The 22,498-nt window shown below is 39.0% G+C and overlaps 1 protein-coding gene across 1 annotated transcript; it reads right to left on the reverse strand.

The window, feature by feature from the left end:
• Positions 1–13,229: 13,229 nt before the first annotated feature.
• Positions 13,230–21,719, reverse strand: Kcnv1 (potassium voltage-gated channel modifier subfamily V member 1). The gene is given in 4 exon segments (NM_021697.3): positions 13,230–15,328; positions 18,573–19,102; positions 19,916–21,097; positions 21,587–21,719. Coding segments are annotated over 3 exon segments (1,512 nt in total). The 5' UTR covers positions 20,386–21,097; positions 21,587–21,719; the 3' UTR covers positions 13,230–14,816.
• Between the last annotated feature and the right edge of the window lie 779 nt (positions 21,720–22,498).

A 22,498-nucleotide genomic window follows, 5' to 3' on the forward strand; every position in this document is an offset into this window, starting at 1 on the left:
AACATTTGCTGTTCAGCAAAGACAGGAGTAACGATGGGGTTTCAGAAATATTGCCCTAGTTTAGTGAAACTGAAATTACTTTTTCAAGATTTGGTTTTCTTAATCATATAGCTGAAATTCAAACTAAAGATACCATTTGGATGCTAAATAGATTAATGTTGAATATCAGGAAACATGTCACTGCTTGAATTCCAAAATCACATTTGTTGGTGAGCTTTCATTTATCATTTAGTTTTCTACTTATATACATTCCTTTACACATCTGTCAAATCTTCTTTAATTCAATTATTGCTTCTTTTGATACACTTTTACAATAGAATATATATATGTATATGTATATGCATGTGTGTGTGTTTTTGTGTGTGTGTGTGCATAAAAGAAGACAATGGGAATACACTATAAATAAGCCTCTTACAAGCCACTTTTAAGGGATGAAATAAAATTTCACATAATTTGGAGTACCCTCTGAACTGTGGAAGATGAAAAAGAAATTGTATAGTTTATTACTGTCCGTGTTTCTTCAGATTTAGTTGCATTGTAATCTTCAAAGCTAAATATATTTATTTAACTCAGTGGCCTTACAAAGGTTGATAGGCAAACACAAAATGAGTTTTGAGACATTTAGTTACTAAAAATACCCATTAAAGCAGCAGCATGCTGAGTGTGGTGTTAACACAGAAAAGAAAAAAAATAGAATTTAGAATGTTTGGAAAATTCCTCTGCTATACCATTTTTATCCATTTTCCTTAATAACAAATTGAAATAGTGATACTGTACACTGTAACTAAAGACTGTGTACTTCAGAACACAATAACAACTTTAAGAAATCTTTCTGTCCCACCTGGGTATCCATCCTGTATACAGACACCAAACGGAGACACTATTGCAGATGCCAAGAAGTACTTGCTGACAGGAGCCTGATATAGCTCTCTCCTCAAAGGCTCTGCCAGAGCCTTTCAAATACAGATGTGAATGCTTGCAGTCAACCACTTGCCTGAGCACAGGGACCCAAATAGAGGAGTTAGAGAAAGGACTGAAGGAGCTGAAAGGGTTTTCAACACCACAGGAAGAACAACAATATTAACCAACCAGACACCCTAGAGCTCCCAGGGACACATCAACCAAAGAGTACACATGGAGTGACCCATGGCTCCAGCTGCATATGTAGTAGAGGATGGCCTTATATGGCATGAATGGGAGGAAAGGCGTTTGGTCCTGTGAAGGCTTGATGCTCCAGTGTATGCGGACTGTCAGGGTGGTGAGGTGGGAGTGGTTATGTGGGTGGAGGAACACCCTCATAGAAGCAGGCATATAGGGGATGGGATGGGGATTTGTAGAGGGAAAACTGGGCTAGGGGATAACATTTGAAATATAAATAAATAAAATATCCAATTTTATAAAATAGTTTTTTTGGAGGGAGCAGAAAGGATTGTAGGCATCTATCATGAGATGACTGAAATTTTCTTTTCATTTCTTTAAGATGTCATGTATAGAGGGGGCAATGATGTGTGCTATGATTGGGTTCTGGGAAGTAGTGGGAGAGGGAGGGGATGATGAACCATTTTTAAGAGGACAACAGCAATGAGGGCTTAGTTCATTCCAGCTACTTTTTTCTCCTATGATACTCCTTAGAGAGGCTTATGCAATTCGTGAAGAAGCCTTTAACATGCCTTCAAAAAAGCTAGTGAATCACATGAGTTTACTGACTTGGATGCAAAGAAAACACACTACTTGGACCTTCTCTTTTTGGGTGGACAGAGTATGATTGATAGCCTATGTGACCTGTCAACTTTGTTCAGAACAATGCAGTCCTATTTCTAAGAGTCAAGGAGACAATTCTTAGTGGCTACTATTGATGGTGACCTCATCATTAATGTGATAGCAATGCCATAGAAAGTCTTTTATACCAGTATCTTGGTAATAGCCAATAATGTACTCTCACCCTCACCCACTTTCGAAGGTTTATATAATCTTTGTTACCTCACAAATAGAGCTGTAACACTGAAAAAAATTTTTTTTCATAACAATCTTTTCTTTCTTTTTCCTAACTTCATCAAAGCTGCTAGATCTTCTCTATGATCTGAAGATTCTTCTCAACTTTCTGTCATTTGGCTGTCTACATGGTCATGTCACAGTGAACACCTTGAACATAGTCAATCTATCATCTATCTGCCTGCCTGCCTGCCTGCCTGTCTGTCTGTCTGTCTGTTGGTCTGTCTATCTATCTATGAGTACACTATAGCCACCCACAGACACACCAGTAGAGGGCATTGGATCCCATTACTGGTTGTGGGCCACCACATGGTTTCTGGAAATTGAATTCAGAACCTCTGGCAGGGCGTCAGTGCCCTTAACCACTGAGCCATCTCCCCAGCCCCCTTTTTTCAATTTTATATTAATAATTATTTGTCTTGATCACCTTTTTAGAGGACTGTAACTTAAATGTTTGGGAGAAATGTCAACAATTGTATGTCTGACATGCTACTTGTGAAATATTTATTAAATCTCTCCTGAATACAGACAGACAGTGAGGGGAGTCTTAGCATCGAAGTGTAAGAGTTGACTAAGTATCAGTGATACTATGTCACCATCCGATTATTTTATCAAGTGAAAAATATAAATAAAAAGATTTGGGTATAAAGAACCATCTCAACAAGAAGAGATGGTGATAGCAAGGAAGGGTAAAATTAGTTAACTATGCAGGGATATGAGTCAAGTGAAAGAAGTGTTTCAAGGAAATGTCTATAATTAACCTGTGAAGTGCTGCTGGTGGAGCAATATGGAACCCGAACACTGATGATTGAAGCTGTCAGTGATGAGAGCATTGCTGGTCATAGGATCACTGCTTCTGTCGGCGATGGACTAACTGGACACTAATGAATAGATTTTCAAGAAAGAAATAGAAACACTCTGAAAATAGAAAGACTGGATGTAGAAACTGCTGCCAAGGAATTTTTCATAAAGGACAGCAGAAAATTAGGTGCATTTTAGATCATGAGAGATCCAGAGAGGTTATTTGCTTATATTTTTCCTTTTGCTATTTAAAAAATGGGAACACTAAAGCACATTGTATGCTGATAGAATTTGCATGGGAGAAGGGAGAAGAAATGATTTTGTGGGGAAGAGGGAAAGAGCTTCTGAGGAAATCCCTAGAACTGGAGGGAGAAGTGAGATGGGCAGGTTGACTCTTGTAATAGAAAGGCAGAAATAAGAACAGATGGAGGAAGGTGACTAAGTGTGGGTGCCAGTTCTTGTAAAATGTCTGCTTGGTGATTCAATTTTACCAGTGAAAGAAGAATCTAAGGGAGGTGTTAGCAGATTCCACTTATTTTCAGTATGAATGGGCACTGGGGGTGCAGTTTGATTGTCCAGAAAACCAAGAATCAAAATGGTGTTGTGGACATGACTGTAATAAGAAGCAGGCAGCAGCATTGCTCCCTTTTATAGCTATGACCTTCTCTACAGGAAAAGATAAAACAAGGCTTTGGATTGGATTGAATTGGGATGGGGCAGCCCTGATTGAATGTCAGAAAGCAGGTCAGTGGAGGTAAGGGAGAGAATAAAGAACTGACTCTAATACTTGTGAAATTAGAACAGGGAATTGTCAGCATCCAAGTTATTATATTACTCTTAAATTATCCCAGTAAACAACTGCCTATGGAGCATATTAATAATGTTCACTGTACATAGTTTTCTTAGTGATTGGAGTGATTGGAGGTTCTTTGTAAAGGGCTGTTACTGAAAGAGTCACTGGGACACAGCATTTTCAACCCATTCTTGGACTAAAATTTAAGGGCTGATAAGAAAAATTGATACCTGATTTTTATTCAGAGGAACAGAATTTTCATGTTAATGAAACAGAGGTATTCAAAGATAGTGTTTTGTTCAGAGAGCTTGGGTTAGCATACATATTTTCTGCAAGCTAAGGATTATAATAAAAGTAACATTTTTTCCATTCTCAATGAACTCTGTTGTGCATTCTACATTCTACATATTACTATTAAGCATTAAATTGGTCAATGGTCCATGTCTTGAATATCTATACGTACATACATGAGAGAAACAGCAAAACAGGTATGCGATGTGACTCCTGGTAGGGAACATATTTGCTTTTAAAAATATTCAAACATTTTACAGAATACATTCAAAATTTTTTGCTATATTTTATTTAGTCTCTCTCTCTCTCTCTCTGTGTGTGTGTGTGTGTGTGTGTGTGTGTGTGTGTGTGTGTGTGTGTGTGTGTATGTGTGTGTTGGGGACATGAACACAAAATAGGAGACTACGACCTTTGAGAGTCAGTTCTTTTTTCACATCACCAGGGTCCCAGGGTGTTCAATTCAGTCATTGGTCTTCGGAGCAGGTGTCTTTTTCTGCTCAGCTATGTTACTGGCTCTTGAAAATAACAAGTTCACTTACAAATGCTTATTTGTATTTTAAAGAATTTAAAACTTTTAAATGTTTTTGCAAATGTCTAGATCTTGACAAATTTATATAGTTAATAAATCATACTTGTAGAAATATTTTAAGATGCTCTGTGGTAATAGAAGTACATGCATGTATGTAATATACATATAATTTTTATAGTAAAGTCTCAAGTATTGATTGTTCTAAGGACAATTTAGATCTATACTATAAAAGGTACAAATTCTACCACAACTGTTCTTGGGAACACAATCCCGCATCTGTGAATGTTTCTCTTAAGGCAGAATGAGTGCATAGGGAAAATAAGCAATGTGATTTTAGGGTAATTTTTTTCAGTCAGGTAGATTAATGTTTCCCTGATTTTGCCATCTATTGACTATGTGGATTTAGATGAGTTTTAGTCTCCTAATGTCTCGTATTTTTCATTTGTCTTTTCCACACATCACTGGATAGGACACAAGAGAATTGGGCTTGCTTTTGATTATCAAATGACCTCTAGTCCCAATAATCATAATGCTTTAAGTAATTATTTGTTGAATTAATAAATGGATATAAAGTAACAGACTGGGGGATAGGGAAGGATCTCCCTAAGAATGGAAAATAGGAACCTTTGAGGCTGGCTCCACACCCAGTCCCACAAAATCCAGAAGAAGCTAGTCCTTCAGTTGCCCTAACATGCACAGGATCAGAGGTGAGGAGACCACAACATCTGCCTCAATACCCGGAGTAACTGGGACCCCCAGGATCCAGAGACTCAGGACCTCCCCACCCAGCTAATAGTATGGGTTCCTTCCTGCTTAAATCTGTACTCAGAATGCTCTGCACCCATTCTTACAACACACAGAGGGAGCCCGACTCCCAGGTGCTTTGAAATACCCAGGATCACAGGAAAGGTCATAACATCTACCTCAACATCCAGAGTAATTAGGTACCCCAGGATCCAGGGACACAGGCATGGGTTCCTTCTGGACCTGGACCGGGAGCAGACCTGGGTGCTGGCTCTGCATCCACTCTTACAGCATCCATAGGGAACCTGACTCCCAGGTGCTCTGAAATGCCCAGGATCACAGAATCACAGAGGAAGCTAGTCTCTCAGGAGATTTGACACAACCAGGAACACTGGAGCTCTGACACACTTAAGATCATAATTAAGGCTACAATATCTTTCCCAACACCCAGTGTAACTGGGACCACACAGGATTCAGGGAAACCCAAACCCTGCCCAGCCACAGGCACAGATTACTTCCAGCTTGCAAACCGAGGGCTCTGCTCCCCATCCACTCCTGCAACATCTTAAGAAAGCTTGACTCCCAGAAGCTCTGACACAACAAGATCTCAGGAGCTCAGTCATACCAGGATTTCAGAATCAGAGAGGCAGCTTGCCACACCCAGCATCTTAGGATCACAGGATCTAAGAATCATAGCATCACAAAGACAGCTGGATTCTGAGGAATTCTGACACATTCAGGATCACAAGATTGACAGGCACCAGTTAGAGACAGCAAGGGCAGGTGGCATTGAGATAACCAGATGGTCAGAGGCACAAGAACATAAGCAACAGAAGACAAGACTATTTGGCATCATCAGAACCCAGTTATCCAGCTACAGCAAGTCCTGGATACCCCATCTCAATGGAAAAACAAGATTCAGATTTAAAATCACATCTCATGATGGTGATAGAGAAATTTAGGAAGGACATAAATAACTCCAAAAAGAAATACAGGAGAACACAGGTAAATAAATAAAAGCCCTTAAAGAGGAAACACAAAAATCACTTAATGTATTACAGGAAAACACAACCAACCAGGTGAAGGAATTGAACAAAACCATCCAGGATCTAAAAATGGAAATAGAAACAACAAAGAAATCACAGATAGAGACAGCCCTGGATATAGCTAACCTAGGAAAGTGATCAGGAGTCATAGGTGCAAGCATCGCCAACAGAATATAAGAGATAGAAGAGGCAATCTCAGGTGCAGAAGATACCTTAGAAAACTTTGACATGACCTTCAAAAAATGAAAAATGCAAAAATCTCCTAACCCAAAACATCCAGGAAATCAAGGACACTATAAGAAGAGCACCTAGGAATAACAGTTATGGAAGAGAGTGAAGATTCCCAACTCAAAAGGCCAGTAAATATCTTCAACAAAAACTTCCCTAATCTAAAGAAAGAGATGTCCATGAACATACAAGAAGCCTACAGAACTCCAAATAGACTGGACAAGAAAAGAAATTCTTTCTGTCATATAATAGTCAAAACATATAAAAAGCAGTAAGGGAAAAAGGTCAAGTAACATATAAAAGCAGACATATCAGAATTAGACCAGACTTCTCAACAGAGGCTATGAGCTCCTAGGTAGATGTCATACAGGCCCTAACAGAATACAAATGCTTTGCTGAGACTATTATATCCAGCAAAACTCTCAATTGACATAGATAGAGAAATCAAGATATTCCATGACAAAACCAAGTTTACAAAATATCTTTCCACAAATACAGCACTACAAAGGATAGTAGATGGAGAACTACAATACAAGGAGGGAAATTACACCCTAGAAAAAGCAAGAAAGTAATATTCTTGCAACAATCCTAAAAGAAAATAGCCACATAAACATAATTCCACCCCTAACAACAAAAATATAAGGAAGCAACAGGCAATTTTCTTTAATATTTCTTAGCATCAATGGTCTCAATTCCCCAATAAAAGAACAAAGAAAAACTAAACATGGCTATATAAACATTACCGAGCAGTTTGCTCCATACAGGAAATGCATCTCAGTGACAAAGACAGAAACTGCCTCAGAGTAAAGGGCTGGATTTTCCAAGAAAATGGTCCCAAGAAACAAGGTGCAGTTGTCATTCTAATATCCAATAAAATAAACTTTCAACCAAAAGTTATCAAAAAAGATAAGGAGGGATACTTCATACTCATCAAAGCAAAAATCTACCAAGATGAAATATCAATTCCAAACATCTATGCTCCAAATGCAAGGGCACCCACGTTCATAAAAGGAACTTTGATAAAGTTCAAATCACACACCGCACCTCACAATAATAATGGGAGACTTCAACACCCCACTCTCAGCAATGGACAGAGCATAGAAACAGACAGTAAACAGAGACACAGAGAAACTAATAAAAGGTATGAATCAAATGGATTCAACAAATATCTATAGAACATTTCATTCTAAAACAAAAGAATATACCTTCTCAGCATGCCATGGTACCTTCTCCAAAATTGACCATATAGTTGATCACAAGGAATCAACAGATAAAAAAGGTTGAAATAATCCCATGCATCCTATCATTTCACCATAGACAAAGGCTGATCTTCAATAACAACAAAATCAACAGAAGTCACACATATCCATAGACGCTGAACAATGCTCTACTCAATAATTTGATCAAGAAAGAAATAAAGAGAGAAATTAAAGACTTTTTATATTTTAATGGAAATGAAGTCACAACATGCCAAATATATGGGACATGATGAATACAGAGCTGCAAGGAAAACTCATAGCTCTGATTGCCTCAAAAAAAAAAAAACTGGAAAAAGAGTACACTAGCAGTCTGACAGCATATATGGAAGCTTTAGAACAAAAAGAAGCAAATATACCCTAGAGGAGTAGATGGCAGGATATAATCAAACCCAGAGCTGAAATCAACCAAGTAGAAACAAAAAGAACTAAACAAAGAATCAACAAAACTAGGAGCTGGTTATTTGAGAAAATGAACAAGATAGATAAACCCTTAGCCAGACTAAGCAGAGGGCACAGAGAGAGTATCCAAAGTAACAAAATCAGAAATGAAAAAGGAGATATAACAACAGAAAAAGAGGAAATTCAAAAAGTCATCATATCCTACTACAAAAACCTATACTCAACAAAACTGGAAAATATGAATGAAATGGACAATTTTCTAGACAGATACCAGGTACCAAAGTTAAATCAGGATCAGATAAACCATCTAATCATTCCCATATGCCCTAAAGAAATAGGAGCAGTCATTAAAAGTTTGCTGACCACCACCCCCCCCAAAATGCCCAGTACTAGATGGGTTAAGTGTAGAATTCTATTAGATCATCAAAGAAGACCTAATACCAATATTCTTCAAACTATTCCACAACATAGAAACAGAAGGAACACTATCCAATTCCTTCTATGAAGTCACAATTACACTTATTCCTAAACCACACAAAGACACAACAAAGAAAGAGAACTTCAGACCAATTCCCCTTAAGATTATCAATGCAAAATTAATCCAGGAACACATCAAAACAATCATCGATAATGATCAAGTAGGCTTCACCCCTGGAATGCTGGGATGGTTTATTATATGGAGATCCATCAATGTAATCTAGTATATAAAGAAACTCAAAAAAACAAAAAAACAAAACCCACATGACTATCTCATTAGATGATGAGAAAGCATTTGACAAAATTCAATAGCCTTCATGGTAAATGTCTTGGAAAGATCTGGAATTTAAGGCCCATACCTAAACATAGTAAAAGCAATATACAACAAGCCAGTAGCAAACATCAAACTCAATGGAGAGAAACTTGAAGTAATCCCCCTAAAATTAGTTCCTAGACAAGGATGCCCACTCTGTCCCTACGTATTCAATACAGTACTCAAATCCTGGCCAGAACAATTAGACAAGAAAATAATGTAAAAAGAATACAAATTAGAAAGGAAGAAGTGAAAATATCACTATTTGCAGATGATATGATAATGTACTTAAGTGACTACCAAAATTCCACCAGATAATTCCTAAACTTGATAAACAACTTCATCAATGTGGCTGGATATAAAATTAATTCAAACATATCAGTAACTTTTCTCTACTCATAGGACAAACAGGTTGAGAAAGAAATTAGGGAATTGACACAAATGGTGCAAGTTCAACTGGATGACAGCATGGAGAAGAATACAAATCAATCTTTTGATATAACCTTGTAGAAAGCTCAAGTCCAAGTTGATCAAGAGCCTCCACATAAAACCAGATACACTAACTAACAGAAGAGAAAGTGTGGAAGAGACTAGAACACATATGTACTGTGGAAATTTTCATGAACCCAATACCAATGGCTTATGCTTTAAGATCAACCATAGACACATGGGACCTCAAAAATCACAAAGTTTCTGTAAGGCAAAGGACACTGTCAATAGGATAAAACAGCAAAAAAGGTTTTGGAAAATATCTTTACCAATCCTACATCCAATAGAGGGTTAATATCCAATATATACAAAGAACTCAAGAAGTTGACTCCAGAGAATTAAATAACACTACTTAAAAAAATGGGTTGCAGAGATAAACAAAGAATCCTTAACTGAGGAATATTGAATGGCTGAGAAGCACCTAAAGAAATGTTCAACATCCTTAGTCATTCGGGAAATGCAAATCAAAACAACCCTGAGATTCCACCTCACACCAGTCAGAATGACTAAGTTCAAAAACTCAGGTGACAGCACATGCTGGGAAGGATGTAGAAAATGAGGAACACTCCTCCATTATTGGTTGAATTGCAAGCTGGTACAAGCACTTTTGGAATCAGTATGCTGTTCCCTCAGATAATTGGACATAGTACTACCTGTGTACCAAGCTATACCACTCCTGAGCTTATACCGGAAAGATGCTCCAACATATCACATGGACATATGTTACACTATGTTCACAGCAGCCTTATTTATCATAGCCAGAAGCTGGAAAGAACCCAGATGTCCTTCAACAGAGGAATGGACACAGAAAGTGTAATACATTTATCAAATGGAATACTAATCAGCTATTAAAAGCAATGACTTCATGAAATTGCTAGATAAATGGATGGAACTAGAAACTATCATTGTGAGTCTGGTAACCCAATCACAAAAGAACACACATGATTTGCACTCACTGATAAGTGAACATTATCCCCAAAACTCAATAGCCAAGTTGGAATTTACAGACCACCTGAAGCTCAAGAAAAAGGAAGACCAAAGTGTAGATGCTTCAGTCCTTCTTAGGATGGGGAACAAAATACTCACAGGAGGAAATTCAGAGAAAAAGTGTGGAGTAGAGCATGAAGGAAAGGCCATCCAGTGACTGCACCACCTGGGGATTCACCCCTTATACAGTCACCAAACCCAGACACTACTGTGGATGCCAAGAAATGCATGCTGACAGGAGCCTAATATAGCTGTCTCCTGAGAGACCCTGCCAGAGTCTGACAAATACAGAAGTGGATGCTCACAGCCAACCATTGGAATGAGAACAGGCTCCCCAATGGAGGAGTTAGAGGAACGACTGAAGTAGCTGAAGGGGCTTGCAACCCCCTAGGAATAACAAAATAAACCAACCAGTTACCCCAGAGCTCCCAGGGACTTAACCACCAACCAAAGAAAACACACCGAGTGACCTATACCTCCAGCTGCATATGTAGTAGAGGATGGCCTTGTTGGGCATCAGTGACAGGAGAGGCCCTTGATTCTGTGAAGGCTTGATACCCTAGTGTTGGGGAATGCCAGAGTAGGGGGAGGTGTGAAGAAGTTGTTGGGTGGTTGGGGGAGCACCCTCATAGAAGCAGGGGCAGGGGCTATAGAATTGGGGGGCAGGGTTGAAGGGGAAATTGGGAAAGAGTAAAATATTTAAAATGTAAATAAAGAAAATATCCAATACCAAAAAGAAATTGAAAGTAGAATAGATGGATTGGGTAGCGCAGGAATTGGGAAGATCAAATGAGGAAAGGGAAGTAGCTATAACTGGAACTCTTCCATCAAATGATGCCAGTAATGTATTATATCTAATCTAGTTGGCTGAAGGGGCCCCATGAGATCCTCCAACATCCCTCTGTATTACCAAGGTTTTTGTCTGTGCTCCAGAAATTGGGAATAAGGTCTTATAGTTGAAGACAACAACTATGCAATTCTCTGAACTCGGAGAAGTCAAACAGGTTCCTACCTTGTGACTTCACCACTATGGACTAGTGTGAATGCTACTAGAATGTATTTGTTCACAATCAGAAGAGAAATGTAGACAGCAACTGAGCTACAGTCACTTCAGTCTAAAATGAAGGCCTGCCTGCAAGAAGTACTGGCACCAAGCTTGTAAGAGTAACCTACTGTCTTAGTTAGGGTTTCTATTGCTGTGAAGAGACACCATAACCATGGCAACTCTTAGAAAGAAAGACATTTCATTAGTTTTGGCTTACAATTCAGAGGTCTGGTCCATTACCATTATGAGGAAAACATGGCAGCATGCAGGTAGTCATGGTGCTAGAGAGGTAGTTGAGAGTTGTACGTCTTGATGTGTAGTTAGCAGGAAGAGACAGTGAGTCACTAAACCTGGCGTAAGCTTCTGAGACCTCAAAGCCTATCTCTAGTTACACACTTTCTATGACAATGCCACACCAACTTCAACAAGGCCATATCTCCTAAAAGTGCCACTCCTTATGAACCTATAGGGTCCACTTTAATTCAAACCACTACACCAAACATACATGATTTGAGTTAAGACCTACTTCATGAGATGTAACCCATCCCAATCAGTACTTGGAGGCCGAGAACCAGAGACCAATAGCCCAGAGACCTAAAGGGAACACCAAATACTACTGTTCTATTTAAGGAATATAGCAAAAATAACTTCTAATGACATATTGCTATATTTATAATTTTGTGACTTGTTCAATTATCATTAGAGAAACTCCCTCTTGTAGCAGATTGGAACATATACAAAGACCAATAGCCAGACAATGTTCATGGTGCAAGAGACTCTGATATACTCAGTCCTAAATGGGCTATCTCTACCATATCCCTTGCCTCCAGACTTACAAAATCCTGTGGAAAAAGAGTCAGGGAGATTGTAAGAACCAGAGTAAAGAGAGGGACCAAAGTCCTCTAAGCACAGCAAGAACAATGAGCAAATGAACTCATAGAGACTGTGGTATGTACACAACCTTGCCTGCTTCTGCACCAGATGGGGCCCTGGAGCCAAGAGGAAATTTTAATGCAAGCCTCATCCCTAACCTGGAAGTTATTTCCAGTTTATAACTTCTCACAAAAGAGAAATCAGTTCTCTCCATTTGTGTCTCACTAGGAATACAAATACCTAATGACAGGCAGTAGATAGCCAAGACAAAACAAATTTAGTGGAGTCTTTTGAGATTCTTTGTCACATAATGTCTTGCCAAGGTGTTTTGGTTTTTATTTTTATTTATTGTAACCTTACAGGTCGTTTGTAAATCTATCATGGCTTCCATTTTGCATTTTTATTGAGTTCCTCTGTGCAAGTGTGTGTGCCTCTTCTATATAATCCCTGAGCTTTCCCTCTGTTTTCTTGCTTTTTGTTGTTGATCTAAATCCTATTCTATTATTGTTATCATCATCATCATCATCATTATTATTATTATTATCATCATCACTATTATTAAAATGTCTTTGTGTTTTCTAAGGGAAAGACAAAAAAGGGGTGGATTTTGATGACACAGGAGATGAAGAGGATCTCAGAGGAGTTGAGAGAAATGAACCCATCATCAGAACATAGTATATAAACACTCGATTTGCACTAAAAGAAAAGTAGAAAAAAATTATAGTTTTAAAAAACTCATGTCATGGAAATTTGTTCAGATTTTAAACATACACATGCAGACACCAGGAGTTATTACCTTGCTTCTGTGCTAAATATTACAATCTTGTATCTTTAAATTAGGAATGTACTTAGAAACCATGGCATCTCACAAATGATTGGCACCTTTCTTGCTTGGTTGGTAGTTTGTAATATAGCAAGATGCCTTAAATATACTTGGTGAAATATACAGGCACACATCAACAGTACATTACAAATTATCAAGCCATATATTAGGACAAGGGATTATATTTTTCTTTTTGAGACAGGTTCTTACCATTCCTTGAGCTTGTTATGTAGTCCAGGTTTCCTTGCACTTGCTATTTGGATTAAGCTGACCTAGAATGTGCTATGCAGTCAAGTTGGTCACAGGTTTACATATATTCTGGTTGAGCTTTCTGTGTGCTAAGATTTGAGCCTTGCCTTACCACCTCAGGATTTAAAGGAAACTGTTATTCAATGCTTATTACCATCCATGTCAGCTATGATTTCTTCTAAGTGTCTTTTCCTAATTTTATTCTCAGTGAAGTTTTAATATTGCAGTTATTCTGCATGTATGCATTTCATGTATATTAGTTTTATAAATAGGAAGAGTAACATTTCTATCCCAGAGCCAATCAACCATCTATTTATCTATCTATCTATCTATCTATCTATCTATCTATGGAATTTTATTTCATACATCAAGAAAGTAGGCAATAAGGGAATCCTTTGTTAAGCTTTTGAAAGTATTATTTACTATAATATTTAGAACCAGGGTTGTTTCTTAGTTTTAAAAACTTTGGCTTTAATTATATGCCACAACATCTAGGTATTGTAGTATTCCCATAAATACCAAAGAAGTGCTTGTGATATCTGAACATCTGTTATTTACCTCCACAGTCAGAAAGCTTCTCACAATTTTTTAACAAATAGAAAGTTCTTTGAGTTCAACTAATGATGTCATCCAACATATTTCCACATATGAAAAGACTATCTAATCTTTTTGGTGAATAAATTTACTACTTTAGTTTTCCATATTCATGACTTTGAAAGCATAGCTTAAATAATTCATCCATAATGAAATGTTTTATAAATCATTTAATTTTCCCAGAGAGCTATGCTGCATTCTTCTTCACACATCACACTCAGCTGGGATAATGAAATTGTCCAGGGACTTGAAGTCTCACCTACTTCAAGTCTTCAGCAGTTTGAGGCTTCCACTTAGAAATTGACTGTTGAAGGGTAGAGCTCTGTCCAGTTGGAACCAGTGACTTGCACTTGATGGAAGATGTGGTACTCACTATGGCTACTAAGCTTAAGTGTTTGATTGCAAAGCTTATATTTATACTCAATAGTTTTAATTGATAGAGAAAGAAGTAACTTATTTGTAGAATATCTTTAAATGACAAAAAGATGCACTGTGTATTTTTAAATGCTCACTGCCCCAACTCCCCATGGACTGTGCAGTTCTACTTCCATGAAAAAACAGAAAACATCACTGCTGAAAGCCCAAGAATAATGACACATGATTCTTTAAATTTTGATGTATGAAATTATATTAATTGATACTTCAAAATTCAGATACGTGTTCTTTTCCCAATTGATTTTGGTTGTATTAATTGGCTACGTTGAAGACATGTGTGTTAAAATAATCAGTAGATGCTATAGGAGATGTTAAATATTCTAGAAAATACACCAGAAAGAAGATAAGTGGTCAAGAAAATCATAATCAGTATACAGATAGCCATAGCAGCAAGGCTTCATCAATCCAGTCAAATGTACATAGGTTTTGTAAATAAGTTGAAGGTAAACTTAAAACCAGAAATCATCTCCACCACTGCTTCTAGTACTCGCTCTCTCCCTGCCCTTTAATCGAAGCATCTCCATGATGCTCCGGGCATAGATATCCCTCAGGTTAACACTAATGTATGAGTCAGTGGCTATATTCTTGGTAAGCTTCTTGAGAGCTTCACGCTGTCTCACAGCTGCTTCCTTGAGTTTCAAGGTGAAATAACAAGCAGAGAAGCGATCATTAATAATGGCAATAGGCAAGGCCAAGACAAGGATTCCTGATAGAATACACATGAAGGCCACGATTTTGCCTGTCGTGGTGTCTGGTCTAATGTCCCCATATCCTACTGTAGTCATGGATGTTGTGGCCCACCACCATGCACAAGGAACACTTGTGAAGGTTGTATCAGGAATGCTTTGCTCTGCAAAGTATTCTATTGTTGAAAATATAGAAATTCCCACAGATAGAAACAGGAGCAGTAGGCCGACTTCTTCATAGCACTGGGTGATTGTCATCCCAAGTGAGCGCAATCCTGCAAGAGAAGAGGTGCTGTCAGGCATACTCATCCTTCTTCTGCTTCTCTCCTTCCCTTCTCCCTCCTTGCATTCCACCCACATGCATGTTCTGCATAACTAATATGATGAGCCATGTTCTGGGGACACAGTGAAGGCTAAATTATGACCTCTGGTTCCAGAAAGCTTAGAGTGTTCTTGGTGGGGGTGGGGTTAAGAAGGATAAAGACAACTGTTACATACATTCATTCATTTACTTGTATAATAACTGATATCATGTTATTTCTGACTTTTTAATGTAAAACATGAGACTGAAAGGCAGGCAGAAAGTGTCTTACATGAGTTCATTACTTCATGTGGTGAAGGTCCTTTGCAGAGATGCCTGTGGAAGACTCACTTGGTCAAACCTGACTTTTAGCATGTCATGTCAGCTCTTCTGCTTAACAGCATTTTGCTGGTGTTCTTATATATTTTTGTGTCTTCTTTTATTATCTTTTTCTTTATTTTGTTTGATTTTTTTCATTTGAGACAGGATTTCTTTACACAGCCTGGCTGTCCTGGAACTCACTCTTTAGGTCAGGCTGGCCTTGAACTCAGAACTCTGCTTGCTCCTATGTCTTATTTTCTTACTCATAACAAAGCTTAATACAATCAGATGTTTCACTGCCTGAAAGCCAGAGGAAGGTTTTATTCCATGGCGATAAATTCAAACAGCAGGATGAATTAGGCACCAGTGGAACACTTGCTTCACATGTATATCCAAAACATATTCTTACCAGTGTAAACAAAGGTTCTGGAATTCCCAGAATACCAATTGAAATTCTAATTCTTGTTACCCTTGATCATATGATATTTGGGATTCTATGTAAGGATAAAGCTAAGTAACAAAATCTTACATTGCCAAAAGGCATAGTAATGAAGGGGGGTGAGGAATTTACCAACGTTGAGGAGTCACAGGCTTATGGAATTCCAGTACCACCTATGAAAAGCCTAGGTGCCAAGAAGAGCAACAAGAACATACTATAAACCAGGACTTAATAACCAGTGAAATGTCTTCCCCGAGGTTAGAGAAATGTTTCCAAGAGTTTCTGTTTTGAAGGCACAACAACATGACCACACAAAAAAACTGCCTTGAAAGCCCAAATCAATACTTTTTAGAATAATTTTTATTCTTACTCCCTCTTAGGGATTATTTGAAATCCATTAGAATACAACCCATAATCTACCTATTTTGTAGTTTGCTCTTCAAATATTGAGATTAAAAGCCTTAATATCATCTATTTGTAAAGAAGAATGCATGTTGATTTTGAGGTTTACATTAAAAAATATATCTTTCAGAATAACTTTATACTACCTTGTTACAAAATTGTCTTGGATGTGTCTATGTGAAATGACAGTTTAGAAATAAATTGACACTATATGATGAGAAATATAGTGCTTAAAAACTGATTTAATTTAAAGATAAATGCTATATTCATATGTTTCTTAGATAATGCTCAGAAATAATATTCACAGTGCTAACATATGTAGTACAAAGGTACAAAGCCAGGATTTATACCAAGACTGTGAGGGATCCTAACCATAATTATGTAATATCTCTCAACAGAAGTTTCAAATATGTGGGGACTTACGGTAGCTGTGGCTATATTTTGTAAATCTTATCCCTGACAAAATCTATCACATATTCATACATTTGTCATACACTTTAAATTGAAGCTTTGTTAGCCGCACTCGCTGTAGAACTGAAAACTTTTGAAGAGATGACACTGTGGTGATTACTATTATTTCCTTTTTCCTTTCTTTTGAAAAAATGTAGCTCCCAGTGCTTTATAAGTTGAATCCTGTGAAGAGTTTATAAATACTCAAAGAAAGCATCCCATTATCTGTGTCAGGAAACAAAGAGTGTTACTTGTAAAACTTCTTGGAAACCCCATTATCACATCCTTGGAATGTAAGACTAGCTAGGAAAATGCATGACTAGAATTCTGCAGGGTGAGTTTTAATTATAGAGATGTAAAACAAAAACTCAGGTTAATTACTCCCTGTCTTAATAAGGAGACATGGCTACCACCATTTTTACAGTGGTCATTCAAATATATCTTTGTGGATATTTATGGGAGCAGTACTCTGTAAACATATTTGTATGTGTATATATATGTTTGTATTGTATTATTATGCACTCTACTCCAGTGTATCTCAAAATATATATGGATGCCAAATGACCTACCTCAAAATATTTGCATATCTGCTAACATACACCATTCAGAAACTATTCCATGTACTAAAATCTGACCTGAAGTCATGAATTTGTGGAAATATCCTCATTTCCTTTAAGTTAACGCTGATAACCCTTGAATATTCAATAGTCATAAAACCTAGTACTGAGCACCATTACTTTCAGAAAATAATTTTTTTTACATTTCTTTTCTTTTTTTATTAACTTGAGTATTTCTTATATACATTTCGAGTGTTATTCCCTTTCCCAGTTTCCGGACAAACATCCCCCTCCCCCCTCCCCTTCTTTATGGGAGAAAATAATTTTTTTAATTGCTCTGTTTGATTTCCTTTGACATTGGCTATAACTTTTAGTGACAGATTAGTGTGTGTGTGTGTGTGTGTGTGTATGTTTGTTTGTTTGTTTGTATGTTGTATATGAATATTTTCTAGAGAATGTTTATTTGATTTTTCAAAATTTAAGATAATTTAAAATGCTGAATAAGACATTAATTACTGACATATCTTTCTTCTAACACAAAATAATTTTATTTATTCATCAAAAGTAAGTGGAAGGCCATCAACACCTGGCCATTTTTCTTCTGCCCTGACTCTTTTCTCCAGTATATATATATATATATATATATATATATATATATATATATATATATATGTATGTATGTATATTAGACCATACACCTGAAATACTTTTGGAAACAGAAGGTACAAATAGCTTATGGCCCTATTATATTATATAATTTATATGCCTTTATGTATGTTTTATGTATGATCTTTGAGAAGAAGGTTATATATATATATATATATATATATATATATATATATATTGTGGACAGAAAGTGTGTGTGTGTGTGTGTGTGTGTGTGTGTACAAGATAGATGATAGATAGATATGCTTATGATAGCATCTTGAAGATTTTTCTTCCCTTTTATAGAAGATGAAAGATGGATAGGAATAGAAGGGGGTGTTGTGCCAATATATCTAAACTTATGTTAAAAGGAAAATTAAAAGGCACCAGTGAAATATGAGTACCTGTAGAATGCCTTCCCAGCTTCAGCATGCGCAGAGCTCTAAGGAGCCTCAAAACCTGGACCAGACGTCCTACATTTTCCAGCTCTTGGGTGGTGTGGCTGCCGCTCAGGCTTTCCACCAGAAGAGTTATGTAGAAGGGCAAGATGGCAAGGAGGTCTATGATGTTTGGAACCTTCCTCAGGAAGTGGCACCTGTCTTTCACACACAGGAAGCGCAGAATGAACTCCCCGGTGAACCAACTGATGCACACATACTCCAAAATCTCCAGCAGCTGTAGGTTGAGCCAGCTTAGCTCAGCTGACATCAGGGCCATGTTGACGATGGACACTGCCACAAAAATGATGGAGATCACTCCAAAGATCCGGGCTGCTGTGGAAGACCCAGGCTTCTCCAGAATATCCCAGAGCTTTTGTCGGACGGTAGGACAAGGTCCTTGTGAGAAGTCCTGTTCACTCTCATGTTGACTTTCCTGGTCATCTGTGTCCTTCTTGAAGTCAAGAGTTTCACTCAGCTCCTTTCTTCTGAAGTATCTTTCAGAGAAGACAACTTTGTGATTAATTTAAACACACACACACACACACACACACACACACACACGTACAAGAGGATTAAATTTGCAGAGTTCACACTTATATATGAATAAAATATAGAAATATATATTCATATTTTTCCATGATGGTCCTTGACAGGTTTCTGACTACTTTTAAAATGACACTTTTTCATAGTAGAAATTTATGTAAATGGATTTATACATTAGCAGGCAACCTAAGATCAGTGAGTTTTTTGTGACTTATTTTTCTGGTAACAAGGACATGTATTTCCCACATGGAATGTTCATGTGTATAAAAGAAAAATATATGAAGGAGTGGTAGGAATGACAGGAAACAGTAAGTCACTATCAAATCAGATAATTGTCACCCAGGCAATGATCTCTGCTTCAGGACATTAATGAGGTCCTTCAAACAAGGTTTTCACAGTTAAAATCAAGGTTTGATGAATGATAAACCAAAAACCTTTCATTCTTATGTATCTTTGGGGGCGTAGTTTTTCTGACTCATCTATTAAATTATCAGATGTTTACTGCAAGTCTGACTGGTCTGAAGTCTCACAAGAGATCTGAGTATTAGCCTCTGGGAGAAATGGAGCAAGAAGTTTTTGTTTTTGTTATTTTAAAGTTCAATGCACAAGTTGACTTTAGGGCTGATTTACTTTACAGCCAAAATGTAGACATACCTATTCCCAGGGTTGGAGTAGACAAGATTACACAAAGCCTCAAGTCTTTGCCTGGGCTTTCTTACCACCCTCTCCTCCCTTCCCGCCCAATTGCCGCGCCCTGCTGGTACCTGTCCCTGCAGCAGGAGTCGATGCTGAGTTCATCGATGCCCCAGTACTGGATCTCCTGAAGAAAGGAGAGTGCACAGAGCTGCTCCATGACGTGCAAGCGGCCAGTGCGATAATAGTGTAGGACATAACGGAATGCCTGAGAGCTGCGGTCGAAGAAGTACTCGTTGTCTACCGGGTTGGCATCATCACAAAGCTCCAAGGGGCTGGGGGCTGCAGCCAGGGCGCCCAGGCGGCGGTAGGAGGCCACCACCACGGCCAGTTTGCCCAGGCGCGTGTGCGGGAAGCAGGACAGAGCTTGCTGAGAGAGCACGAAGCGGCTGCCTCCCACGTTGACCGTAAGGCAGTCCCCCAGAGCCAAGGGTTCCCCTTCGCCCTCGCTGCAGAAGACGCTGGAGTCCAGCGAGGTCAGGGAGCCGCTGTCCAGCGAGGACGAGTCCAGAAGCGGCCGGTTGCGGGGTGACAGATCCATCCCGACCGCCTTGGCCTGAAGGCACTGCGAAGTTGGGAAGGCGCTAGATCTAAGCGTGGGTCCCCGCGCGGGCGGTGCCACAGCCCCTGCTGGCGGCAGGGATCTCCCAGGTTCCCGAGGGAGAAGCCTCCCACTAGCGCACCCCTACTCTCTCCACCAGCTTGGTGGCTGGTGTCGCTAGGGAGCTGCGAGTGCGCGGTAGAGCGAGGAGGCTGGGAACGCAGGAGTGGTCGTGTGGAGGGAACCCATCTAGCCTCTATCAGGCAGGGAACTGCCCAGGACACACAGCCGGTCCCAGTGGCCCCTCCTAGATATAAGTAGAGCCTTTCCTCAACTTTGTAATTCAGAACTCCCAGTCCCCCACTCCTCAGCCTACCTGGTGTGTAGATTTAAGCTGGTGGCTTTGGGTGGCAGAATTGGGCAAGGGAGGGAATGTGAAGATCTGGAGGACAGAAGCAGAGAGAGGACTCCGTAAGTGCAAGAAAGAGGACTAAAAGTTCAGAAACAGGTGGCAATAGCAGAATGAGTCCGAACTTGAGGATTTATAGCCTTCCCTCATCTATTGTAAGGTATTCACTCCGTGATGTTCTCTAGGGCTGTGAACACATGGGAAAGCATGTCTGGGGTACCCGACTCAAGATTTCATCCCACGTCTCTCTGGTTCCCATCTGTCATTCATGCGAGATTTCCTTCTTCCTTAGGTTTCCAGCTCCTAGTTGAAAAATAATCCTTTTAGTTGAAGTTTCAGTGGCTCACTAAGAATAGGGGAGCTCAGCACACCGGGTGCCCCACAGGAACACTACACACTTTCTTTCTAGGACTTCACTTTTTTTTTTTCCCCGGGGCTGGGGACCGAACCCAGGACCTTGCGCTTCCTAGGCAAGCGCTCTACCACTGAGCCAAATCCCCAGCTCACTACACACTTTCTAAGTGTCCTCAGAAGAGACATTCTGGGCACATTCTCCAACACAAAGGGAAGCGCTCCCTTTAGGGAAAAAGAGAAAGGCAGAGAGACAAGGAATAGAACAAGCGTGGGCTGAGGCAAGAGTTTAAATAACAGCGACCCCACAGTTAAAGAAGAAGCTAAATTCAGGAGATCAGGTGAGATTGGCATAGTGCCTAGTGGCCTTTTAGAGCTGTGTCTCCAGTCAACCTGTTGGACACAGGGCTGGTGGAGTGGGAAGAAATGACAGTGACTCACCTGCAACTTCAGGCAAACCTGGGTGCTGCTCAGCCAGTGCAGCGAAAATGGATAATGTAGTATTCTTTAATCCTTCTGGTCTACAAGTTGAGAATTTTGACTTCACCAGTCAAGAATGGAAACTGCTCACAGCAGAGCTTTTAGCCAGAAACTGCTCACAATACAGATCTTAGCCAGCTTTTGCTGCCTGTTCTGCCTCTCTGCATCTTGGCTCCTGGCCTGGACTCAGGATTCTGTGGCAAGTTACACCCCCACCCTGCCCAGCACTCCTCTGGAACCAGCAGCCTAGGTGGCCAGCTTCTTTAGAGAATAGAAGTAGGGAAGTGAGAACCAGAGAGGAAAGGAGTGCTTAGTGACACTGAATATTACATACATCAGAAGAATTGCTGCATTTGATTTCCATTCCCCACCATCTGTGTCCACAAAAATATTCCAGCATTTTCAGTGTGGTAAAGTGCTGGGAAGCAGGGTTAGTACAGTTACATTCTACTTCTCCATGTTGATGGAGAAGGGTTCATCATTATGCATGGCAACCATTTATGATCTGCCCTTCCCAGTGTTGGCCAGGGAAAGTGAACCCTGTTCTACATTGTGGTTTCTTAGTGGTTTTGGAATCTATAAAGCTTACTGTAGTGAGGAGAGCTTTTCCAATTGATGGGACAGACACTTGGCTGTTTTGGTCTCACTTTGCCACCTGACTTTGGTGGCTTTTTGTTGTAATTTACTATGTGGACTTTAGTGTGTTCAATATTGTAAGTTGTAAAATAGATGGGCAAACATTTATTTGCTGCTAACTTTATACCAAGAAATTTTGTAAGCTCTCTACTATTATAGCATATTGTTTTGTTATAACAAGACCATGAGACATTCATGTGCTCATTTAGTGCAAGAGAAATTGAGTGATTTAGACTC

This window comes from Rattus norvegicus, chromosome 7 (genome assembly GCF_021556685.1).
Source record: "Rattus norvegicus strain SHRSP/BbbUtx chromosome 7, alternate assembly SHRSP_T2T, whole genome shotgun sequence".
Classification (NCBI taxonomy): domain Eukaryota; kingdom Metazoa; phylum Chordata; class Mammalia; order Rodentia; family Muridae; genus Rattus; species Rattus norvegicus.